Consider the following 12,113-nt stretch of genomic DNA (forward strand, 5'->3'; position numbering starts at 1 on the left):
GGGAGTATTGTGTTTCATAAATATTATGGTAAATTGTTGCTAGAGTTTTACAAACATCTTAAACATATAATTAAAAATACTTTTTAATGAGAAAATCCATTAAGGTGAATTATATGGCGTACAAGAGATACAAATTTCACATAGATGTGAAAGTAATATGGAGATTGTTTCGGACTGAAACAATTGCAGTGTTAGAGAGATAAATAGTTTAGCGTCTAAGTTTTATACGAAGATTCAACACACAGACAGATAAGAGAGAGGGGAGTAAGATCAATCATAAGAGACATCAATATTTTTACATGCAAAATTCTAAAAAGGGGAAAAACCACGGGGCCTGACCTGATTAAAATGATTACTCTGGTGTTTATTATTGATTACAAACGAGGCCCTTCCTTGGGGGGAAGGCCTTGGCTCGATATAGCAAATATACATCATTTAAAGCGATAGTGGTCGGAGGGACAATAGTCAGCGAGCGACGAACGTCAGAGGGATCATAGTAGGCAGGGAATGGAGATCAGAGGTTTCATATTTGGGTGACAAAGGTCCGATAAACTGTAGGTTGCGAGTGATGGAGGTTACATAGACCAAAGTCAGCGAGCGACGGAGGTCCACTGACTATGGTCTGAGGGACCATAGTCGGCGGGTGACAGAGGGTGACAGAGGCCGGAGGGATCGTACTAGACGGGTGATGGTGGTAGAAGGGATCGTAATCAGCATGCGACGGAGGTAAAAGAAATCATAGTTAGCAGGCGACGATGGTGGGAGGGATCGCAGTTGGTACGAGATAGAGGTCAGAAGGACCATAGTCGGCAGACAATGGTGGTCGAAGGAACCATAGTGGGCTGGCATCGGTGGTCCAAGCGATCGTAGTCAACGTGCTGATGGTAGTCTGAGGGGTCATAGTCGGCGAGCGTCGGTGGTCGGTTGGATCATAATCAATGAGCGACGATGGTGGAGGGTATGGAGTCATCAAGTGATGGTGATCAGAGTGGTGTATCGATGGTATGCAGGGTGTGGTCCGGCACCGGTCAGCAACTGGTGGCCTGGAGGTCTAGTGGGATTGGCAGATAGGTGGTGGTCCGGTGACGTCGGCGGCCAGGCATAGGTCCTTAAAGGAAAGCGGTCGGGCAAATGTTCGGTGGCTGTTGGAGGGGGCGGTGGTCCGACAATGGTTAGCAGTCTGACGGTTGTTCACAGAAGTTCACCGGTCGTGGTGATTGGGTAGAACTTTAGGATTCTTGAAGCCTCGGACCTCCCTCCAATCTCCCGCGAAAGGTCAAGCTTGCAAAGGTCAAAGTTCTCTCTCATATGTGAAAGTGGGGGTCTATTTATAAATTTGTTAAAGTGGCATGACCCATAAATATGAAGATCTTGAGCAAATTCGGAGTACTAATCGGACGGTCCATATTTTTCCCCTTGATCAGAGCGTTTGTCAAATATTTATATATTCAGATGATGTCAGAATTAAGCGATCTTGAGCTCATTGGATTCGTCTCATCAAGTTGTTCGATTCGACTATAAGTATGATATATTTAGACGTCGAATCTTAATGTATATAGCATACTTATAGTCGAATCGAGTATGAAACATCGAAACTGGTCATAGAGGCTCTTTTGAGCTTCAAAAATGTTAAAATAGAGTATGAAACATCAAAAAAATAGTTCCCGAGACTCTAAATTCAGCCAAATTGAACTTTCCAGGCAAAAAATCATTTCACTTATTTTTTATTTTGGGTGGCCTCAGCCTCGCAATGAGAGGAACAATTATTACGTCCTCCGACCGGATGCAAAGGAATATTCGGTTGTAGGCAAATTTCCGCCTATACTGAGGTGTACCGAGTTTTTTGAAAAAACTCGGTACACCTCGGTAGAGGCGGGATTTTGCCTAATACCGGATGTTCCTCTGCATCCTTGCACCGGACTAAATAAAAGTTCCAATGAGAGGCGGCTACAGTGTCGCTTCAATTGAGGCGGCTGGTTTTTTTTTAATGACGATATTTTTTTTTTTCTTTTAAAATTTCTCTAAAAATAAAAAAATCAGGAAAATTTTCGATTTATTTTTAGAAAAGAAAAAATATATATTCTATCTATATATTTAATTGTAATATTTTTTTTCTTTTTTAATTTATTTTAGAAAGAAAAAAATGGTTTTTAAAAAAAATTTAAAAAATTTCTGAAAAGATCCAAAAATATCAGAAAAAATTTCCAAGCTTGCCCCAATTAGATCTATAAATAACCTCCTTGGGGATGGAGGAAAAAGCATACAAGTTTGGAGGCTTGTGGTGGCGATCAAGATTGGTGGCAGTGATCGAGACTCAATACTCTTACGAGGACTTCAGTTCTCCCCCTATGGGAGAAAAACTATCCTGCAAGAGTTAAATTATCGATGGTGGTGGTGATCAAGACCTAATAATCTTATGAAGGTTCCAGTTCTCTCTCAACAAGGGAAAAACTGTCCGACAAATGTTTAAATATCGGTAGTAGTGGTGATCAAGACCTAGTATTCTTATACAGGCACCAATTCTCCCATAATGGAAAAAAATTATCTGACAATAATATAAATATCGGTAGTACTGACGGTCAATACCCGGTACTCTTACGTAGGCTCCATTTCTCCCCCGATGGGGGGAAAATTGTCCGGCAAGAGTTTAAATACCGATGGCGGCGGCAGCGATCAAGACTCGACCTTCTTATGCAGGTCCTTATAGGGGTGTGTTGGTGGTGGCGATTGGAGGATGTGCTGCTGATGGAAGTCGAGCGAAGAGTCGTATTATTAAAGACGCACACTACCGTTGTCAATTGGGTGAAGGCATGATGGCGCCGTATGCTTTGGAGATGCTTTACGACAAAACCATTGGATCATATGCCCCAATTACAACCCTTTGGTATCATTTGACAGTTAAATCTTCTAAAAATAAAAAAAAAATCAGAAAAATTTCCGATTTATTTTTAGAAAAATTCAAAATATTTTTCAGAAAAGAAAATATAATAGTCTATCTATATATTTAATTGCAGTATTTTTTTCTTTTTTAATTTATTTTAGAAAAAAAATGGTTTTTAAAAAAAATTAAAAAATTCCTGAAAAAATCCAAAAAATATCAGAAAAAATTTACTAGCTTGCCCCTATTAGATCTATAAATAACCTCCTTGGGGATGGGGGAAAAGGCACACAAGTTTGGCGGCTTCTCGTGGCGATCAAGATTGGTGGCAGTGATCGAGACCCCTATGGGGGAAAAACTATCCTGCAAGAGTTAAATTATCGATGGTGGTGGTGATCAAGACCTAATACTCTTATGAAGGTTCCAGTTCTCTCTCAACAAGGGAAAAACTGTCCGACAAATGTTTAAATATCGGTAGTAGTGGTGATCAAGACCTAGTATTCTTATACAGGCACCAATTCTCCCATAATGGAAAAAAATTATCTGACAATAATATAAATATCGGTAGTACTGACGGTCAATACCCGGTACTCTTACGTAGGCTCCATTTCTCCCCCGATGGGGGGAAAATTGTCCGGCAAGAGTTTAAATACCGATGGCGGCGGCAGCGATCAAGACTCGACCTTCTTATGCAGGTCCTTATAGGGGTGTGTTGGTGGTGGCGATTGGAGGATGTGCTGCTGATGGAAGTCGAGCGAAGAGTCGTATTATTAAAGACGCACACTACCGTTGTCAATTGGGTGAAGGCATGATGGCGCCGTATGCTTTGGAGATGCTTTACGACAAAACCATTGGATCATATGCCCCAATTACAACCCTTTGGTATCATTTGACAGTTAAATCATCTATTAAAGTACATATTTATATTTTACATCCTCATTGATGTAAGATTATTTAAGAATAAATCATAACATGTTTATTATGAGTTGAAAGTATTGTCAAATTTATCACTCTTAACAAATTATTACTGATGGACTAATGAAATTTTCTACTTGAGTAATTTTAAATTTTGATAAAATTAAAATTTTTTATTTCATTGAAATTTAAGCGTCAAGTGATAAATTTTGAAATTTAGAAGCTTTTTAAAAATCATATAATCCCTTATGGTTCATATTTTCAGCCAACATAATCCTCATCGATTATTAAGATATATTATTTGATCACTTAAACCTTATCAACTCTACCTATTTACTGACATTATAAGTCCAAAATATTAGATTTTTGTATTTTTTTTTTATTTTTTTGCAAAAGAATATTAAAGACCTAATACAACTGCAAAATAAAATATCTGCATGGATTATATGATCATATGTTAACTTTAAAAAAAATAATTTTTTTATGATAAATTATTTGAATATTGTTAGGTTATCCTTACAAAGAGAATGATCAAATTTAAAATTAAGAATTATTAACCTTGCCCTATAGGCAAGACAAGTCACTCACGAAGTATACAGTAAAAAAAAATAAACTTTTACATTTGCAAATGCAGGAGATCTGTGAAGTTACAAAATAATTACTCTATTTCGAAGCCATCATACATTTCTTCCATAGAGAGAAAGAAATTTGAGTTTATCACCTTAACCTAATCAACATTCTTAAAGCTCAAATTTAGGAGTTTTGGGCATTAGTTGGAGCTCAACTGAGCATTAATAGAGAGAAGAAACGAGGGAGAAAGAGAGGAAAAAAGAGGGAAAATATAGATGAAGGCAGTGATGGGCAACAATTTGGGTGAGTGGCGGTGGTGAGGGTGTCGTGGCCGCACAATAAGCAGATGCAACAATTATGGGGCTAAGCACAAAGGTCACACAAGAGAGAGCATGAAAGGTCCAAGGGAGACGGTGGTCGACAGAGTCGAGCTAGGGCTCGCTCAACAATAAAGTTTGCGGTGCCTGCGGCTGCAGCTTTATGGTGGCTATGTTGGAGGATTCAACGAGGGGTGATGGAGACGAGAGATCTGGTGAGGCTGGTGATTCACTCGTAGCAAAGGAAGAGGACATGAGAGAGAGGGAGAGAGAGAGAGAGAGAGAGAGAGAGAGGATATCTGTTAAATGAAATTGTTCTATACCCAATCAACCTCAAGAATCACTTGTAAAAATATGCCACGGCAACTAAACAGAAGATGCACCAGATTATAATGAAAACAAGACTATATATGCTTAATTAGAAAAAGAAGAAGAAGATACTTTTTACACAAGGAGTTGTCACAAAATACTAGTGTTAACAAATGACACGAGTAAGGAAAATGAAGAAGATTGTGAAATAAGTGCAACCTAACATGAACATTTACACACAAACAGAAAAGGCAATAACAGATTTCTTGATCTGTTATGTATATATCCTAAGCAAAACTCAATCCATAAGCTTGTATCGTTTCTCTTGGACACCAGTCACTCCCATCTGGATCTCTATTATGGTATGAAGTGGGACCTAAAGAAACATTGGCAAGCAACATCTCAATCTCCAGAACATTCTAGAATATCAAGTAGTATTTTCATGGCTTACCTCAATTTGGGGGATTTCCTTTAAAGGCCTGTCTGCAAAGTAGGCATATAAGGCTCTCAACACAGCCTGTGCATAGAGAATTAAAAAAAATATTCAATAAAATAAATAAATAAATAAATAGAAGTCAGGATACACACCTGGTGAGAGATAACCACTACAGGTGCCCGCTGTCTCTCAAGCTCAATAATTACAGGTTCGAGCCTAAAAATAGGAATGAAATAGCAAGAACCAGACAAATTATCAATAAGTTGAAAAGGAAATGAAAAATAAGCTCTTATAACCATTACCTTTGTATGACATCAAGATATGATTCACCACGAGGATAACGATAACGCAGCTTATCTTTCTGACGAGATCTACATTCAATAGGAAAAAAATAAATTTCTCATGAACGGTGCACAACCAAAGAGAGGTAACTGCATAAACAAAGATGTTGGCACTCGCAGTCAATTGACTGATTTGGCTTCACTGAAAGAAACTGAAAACAAACACTAAAGACAAGATATAGGCTTCGTTTTGGTACTAGAAAGCTGTTTTAAGAAGCAGAAAGAAAGCCGTCCCAAACGAAGCTATAGTTTCATCTATAAGAGAGTTATAGAATGTTTTTTATCTTGAAAGCAAGATAAGGAACAAGAAACAAAGTAGGCTTTAGATGAGACTAATAAGCAATGTAGTTAAGTTTATGTTCATACTCATATTCATCAGGCATGTTCCTTTTTATCTCTTCATAAGTCATTCCATCACATGCCCCAGCATTTATCTCTTCAAGAGCACGCCATTGTATCTACAAGCATGGGCAACCAGATTACAACATTATACATTTAAACAAGCAAAATAGAAATTCAAAAGAATGACAGATCTCTTAGAGAATTGGATACTGTTTGATATAAATGATTTGACCTTGGGAAATCCAACAATTGGAGTGGCTGTTAATATTGTTCGCTGAAGTGTGCTTGTCCATATCTACGCCACAACACAATAGAAGTACAAGATTTTACATTTAGGTAGCATTATCTTCAAAGATCAGTGAAACTAAGTTGTATCATTGCAAAAATTAAAACAAAAATTTCAATGATAATAACAACCAGCATCAATGCTGTTATCCGCTTAAATTTATCTAAAGTATATGGACAATAATATTACTAAATATAACAGAAGGTAAATCAACCACATGTAATGAGGTACTTCAAACTTACTGATACACTTCTAACTCAATTGCCAACACCTTTAGGCATTCTCAGTGATAAATTTTGTTGGGCATTTGTTCCACATGAATGGATAAGAGCATAGAGAATAAAAACCTGTTCTGGTTGTGAAAGGTGGCATAATCATGCAGAAAGGAGAGAACAAAGAAGCACCAATTTGGCTCAAGTGCCAAACTAATGTGAAAGCAGGAGTCAAAGAAAAAATTAACATTATTAGACAGAATTATAGAACATTTGGGAGAATTTCAAGTGAAACTAAAGGCAGGTGTAATAATTATTGTATAGCAAGTAGTTAATAAAAGCAATTGAAATTGGGATGTTGTTGCTGTGGGCATTTTTTTCTAGTTATGGCTAGTTTGATAAGAAAATAAACTCTATTGAAGATAAGATAGTACAAGGTTTACAAGTGGCTTGGATAGTAGAAGACATCTTAAGCAGATGAAATTTATGTCGAAAGATTGGCAAAAAAAGGAAATAAAAGTAATATGGATAGAAATTGTGCAAATAAATAAATAAATAGGTTTAATATCTTAAGCAATACTTAGTTGGAATGAATTAAGAATAAGAATTAATACAGCTAATCTCAAATAATTGGGACAGCATTAATGGTAGTGATTATGATGATGGAAGAAGAATTCAAACGGCAATTGATAAAAACGGAGCCAAAGCAAATTATGGATATAAAGATGGATTGCGAGTGAGGATTAAATTTCCCACAAACAGTTAGGAGAAGAACCATAATTTTGTCAAAGTATCATGATCTTATCAAAAGTACTAACAATCTGGACAAATAAGATGAACCCACAAATTTCTTTCAAGCGTTGCGGAAGAGCTAATAAACCAAGTAGGCATAAATCATACCTAAAGACAAAAGCCAAAAATAATCAAGCAAATACCTTTAATTATATAAGATTCCACCAACATTGCATTCCTGAGAAACTCAACTATCATGCTACAATAAAATGAACCATACCAGGCAACGAGCTACACGAAGATGGGATTGAAGCAAGCATGAGAAAAAGTAAACCAAAAAATAAGTGATTTTCATTACAGCACAAATGTTACCATGAAAAAATGGGTTCACTTTCCAAAACCAAATGTTAGTCTATTTAATAGTAATTATCATAAGGACTTCTAATACTGGATGGAGAATGTTTTAATATCCTCATAATTGATGGCATTATTCTCACTAATTTATTTTTCTTATCATTATCTCATTTGTGCCTATTTATAAACCCAACATACTCAAGTAATGATATAAAATAATTTGATTCCTCCCAACAAGATAACAATATTAAAGCACTGACCACCTGTAATATCCAATTTTTCCTAAGGTAATGTGCAAATTTGGCTCAATTCAATTATATCCCGAAATACGAACTTCCACGAAAATCATCAAAGAGCATATCATTGTGTACTACTCATCAAATTGAGCCAATTCATATATTAAAGTATATGTCAATTTGCAAGGAAATAGAAATTATGGAATGAGTTTCGATTTGAATTATTTTCATAAAGTTTTATTTACTTTTAATTTACAGTAGCAGGGTATCACATAATGTCGACAAAGAACTCATGTCATGCACCAGTGGATTAGAAGGACAATTAAGGGAAATTGGAAATTTATACCATTTAATTCCTATTTCTTTCCTTATTAGCTCTCGGTTTAGAGTGTTTTTGGCATACTAGTAGCCTGTTGGGCATTGTGGGTGTTGATCGCAGGTGTTGGCGGACCAGTGCAAGAAGAGGAATCGACTAGGAGAAAAATTAAGAAGGGAAGAAGAGAGGAAAGAAAGGGAAGGAAGAATAAGAAGAAGAAGCAAAAGAAGAGAGAGGAATGAGGGAAAAAAATAAGGGAATTTTGTATTTTGTTAATATATTTGTTGATGTAAAATTTTTCATTTAGATATATTCAATTGTTATTTAGGAATCCTGTAGTATATAAGGAAAGTAAAATTTGAGGTTTCAAAATATGTAAAAGAGAGTAAATTACGAGGTATATTATTTTGGGAATAACTTAATGTCTTTATTTGTGCGGGTAGAAATTTGTACAAAATTTTAAATTAAAGAATTTGGGTTGGTGTAGGTGATATATACACATTAGAGATTAGGAGGCGTCTAAATTGTGAGGCAACTCATTAAAGAGGTCAAATGTGTAGTTGTTCTAATTTAGAAAGCAAGTACTTTAGTCTCTTGCAAATACAATTACACTTGAACCAATTGGATGTGTTATTCAGTAGTAATTCTATATATTGTTAAATGAAGTCTTGCATTGATATGTAGATTTTGAAAAAAAACAAGCTTTGGTAAATGTTACGCTTATAAATAAAAAGCATCTGATTTGTAAAGTCTTCCTTGCATACATATATAATATTACTTGTTTAGTGTAAATATATATATAGTAGATGTAATGATAAAATAAATGTAGTTATCAAAATCTGCAAGCTTAAGAATATATCATGTTAGGTGATAGGTAGAGGATTTTAGGTTTCACCTAGGCCCTCTATTAAACAAGTAGGATGAAGGCACCTAAAGGTTATGTTTACGTTATGATGATGGTCTGGACCTAGACATCTACTTGAATTGTGAACAAGAGGATGAGTAAGAGAATAAAACATCTATGTGATTAAATACAAGATTAAATGTTTAAATCATCTGGCATAATATTGAGTTACTTGTATCATCGAGATAAACAGTCTATTATTTTGATTCAAATGAGCATATTAATGTTACATTTTTTTAAACAGCGTATAAATATTACTATTTGTAATACAAAACAACATGGTTTATGCTTACGCACAATCATCACACATACATATTGGCCACTATTTTTGTACACCTGAATTATGTATTAGATCTGCATACCTTTCGGAGCCTCATAGCTCACTAAAATTTTATTTTGGTTGTTTTTACTAAAAAATGCAAAGATAAAGTTAAAGAACCGATTCACTTTATGTTTTATGTTTTATTATGTACAATATAAGAGAAGGGTTGATTTGAGGTTAGTAGGGCATTTATGATATGCATGTTTTTGTGGTTTGTTAGATGAACTATAAATGTAAACTATAAATAAAATTTTTATGTGTTATCTTACATGAATATTATTGAAATATTTATGAATTATGAATGTAAGATGAATTGTACAATTTTCTATGTAGTGTCCCACATTACCTTGTAGAGGGGATTAGAGTGGGGTGTGACACCACCCTCTCGATCTAATATAACCCTACGCAATTTCATTATTTCTTGTTGGTATCAGATGGGGGATCTTCTGTCATCCAACTTTATTTGGTTTCGTATACGCCAATGTTTCATCAGATACCATCTCCCCCCTACCTTATTGACTGCTCTCAAGGTTTTGGTTGACTCCCCAATGAGGTCGTCACCTTCTATCCATGTGTTTTCAACTTTCCTAAGGCTCCTCCCCATGCATCCTCCCCTGTGGTTTATAAGCCTCCTACTTTACAGCCTACATGCTCATTTACAAATATCGGTTTGAATGTTGTCATCTTTCACTCCTCTCCATTAAACTTTTCGCTAAATTTGACCAATATTCAACAACATTGTAATAAAAACAACCTTACTCTTATCAAGGAAAACAGACTTTCTTCTTCATTGATGATGAGACCCCTTTACTTGCTAAACCATTCCCCCTCTCACATTGGCAAATTTTCAATGGGTCGTCTCAACTCGAAGATAATTTGCAAATTCATGTTTGATTTTTCTATATGATGGGTGGCTACTCCATTGAACTCATCAACCATCATCAAATTATCATGAAACTTCCTCTAGAAACAAACTGCATCCAAATTTTCCATAACCCTCATACTATATCAGTGGCTTACAATGCGTGGCTCAGTCAATCCCATTTATTTGATTTTGTTGCTCATTAATGTTGCACACTACAATCTCACGTGCTACCAAGAGCACGCACTCACAATTGCAGTGCCAAATGGCCTCTCTAAGATTTGTGTTATTTCTAACTCACCAAAAATTTCTCACATTTTCAGGTGTCTTACTTCCCCCATTTTATAGGTCCATCCATGTCGCTCTCTCGCATCATTCCCTATTCATTTGCAGTCACATTCATCTTCAATTGATCATGTGAGAATGGAGATTCCTATATGTCAGCCTCCACCACCTGTGTTAATGGTTCTACTAGTTCAAAAGCTCATCTTACAATCATTTCTTTATATATTTTGCACCTGTTATTTACAATCATCATAAGTTTGCTAAAGTGGTAGGCAGATCTTTGAGTTTAGGATTGGACCCCTCTTTTTCCGCCTATTTTCCTATATACTTTAATAAAGATTTCATTCCATCGCAACACAAGCAACCATTTTCCTTTTAAGAAAAACCTATGCACATCTTCTATGAGGATGAATCTCAAAGTTTGTTATATCGCTCTTATTGTTTATTATAAAAAAATTCTTATTTGGTTGACCCAATGTGGATGTCATTCATAAATTATTATCAAAACTTTACTTGATGGGTATGTAAACTACATAAAGCTCTTCCATGATATCTTTATTTCTGTACTCCATAATATCTTTATTATGTATTTTGTATTTTTTCTCTAACAATCCTTATTAATTGCCCTTATTATACTCCTACAATTTTCTTTTTTATAAAATTCTATTTTAAGAAAAAAATAATAACAAAAAACTTTAATTTACTAAAGCGTGAAGACAAGCAATTTCTAAGAAAAACAACAATAGGGTCAAAAAACTATCAAGCTAAAGATAATAATAATGCAAAAACAAAAAATTTGATTGAATCCTGATTAGAACTAATTTTAAGAGTACTGCCGAGGCAAACTTTTCTTTCAATAAAAAAAATTTGACGTAAGAAGCATCATAATTATGCATTAACATGAAAGCCCCAAAAAAAAATACAGAGGGAATAAGTTTTTCAAGATTCTTACAGAAACCGTCTTTTCCGATTGCAGTCGTTTATTTATAAAGTTGGCAAGTTTTCCTGAGTAAACCTCCCCTGCTTCACTGCGCAGAAAAATGTTCATAGCATTACTTCAAAATAATGTTACCAGAGCAAGATCAAAATTTATCAACATTGGAATCACATATTTACCAACAAATGAAACTTAGCATGTAAGACAGTCTTTTATCCATGCCAACAAAACTAGTTTCATTATTACTTTTAAATGTCAAAATGTGTGAAGGAATGCAAAATATACTCACCTTCTCAAGAAAAGATATGAATCATGTTCATATTAATTCATATCCTACAGTTACACTGTAGGTAATAATCTGATTCCTAACAACATCGAAGTGGTGCAGATCAGACAATTAACCCATTAAAAAACGTTTAACTGTTTAGCTTTTACTAACACAACACAACTTATGTGAATAAAAAATTTAACCAAAGCGCTTTCAATAAGACATCTGCTCTATAACATCTTAGAAAGGAAAGCAAAACATTTTAATTTAAAGTATTATTATTATTATTAT

At 35.0% G+C, this 12,113-nt stretch overlaps 1 protein-coding gene across 1 annotated transcript in view; it reads right to left on the reverse strand.

Moving 5' to 3' along the window:
- Nucleotides 1–5,067: 5,067 nt before the first annotated feature.
- Nucleotides 5,068–12,113, reverse strand: part of LOC110096112 (6-phosphofructo-2-kinase/fructose-2,6-bisphosphatase) — a 65,498-nt gene continuing 58,452 nt past the window's right edge. Inside the window, exons 17-23 of the mRNA XM_020821884.2 lie at nucleotides 11,570–11,645; nucleotides 6,341–6,403; nucleotides 6,133–6,224; nucleotides 5,728–5,796; nucleotides 5,578–5,641; nucleotides 5,441–5,506; nucleotides 5,068–5,365 (exon numbers count right to left, since the gene is read on the reverse strand). Of these exons, the coding sequence (XP_020677543.1) occupies nucleotides 5,288–5,365; nucleotides 5,441–5,506; nucleotides 5,578–5,641; nucleotides 5,728–5,796; nucleotides 6,133–6,224; nucleotides 6,341–6,403; nucleotides 11,570–11,645 (508 nt within the window). The 3' untranslated portion in view covers nucleotides 5,068–5,287. The remainder of the gene's footprint in view (nucleotides 5,366–5,440; nucleotides 5,507–5,577; nucleotides 5,642–5,727; nucleotides 5,797–6,132; nucleotides 6,225–6,340; nucleotides 6,404–11,569; nucleotides 11,646–12,113) is intronic.

Source organism: Dendrobium catenatum, unplaced genomic scaffold (assembly GCF_001605985.2).
Source record: "Dendrobium catenatum unplaced genomic scaffold, ASM160598v2 fragScaff_scaffold_456, whole genome shotgun sequence".
NCBI classification, from domain to species: domain Eukaryota; kingdom Viridiplantae; phylum Streptophyta; class Magnoliopsida; order Asparagales; family Orchidaceae; genus Dendrobium; species Dendrobium catenatum.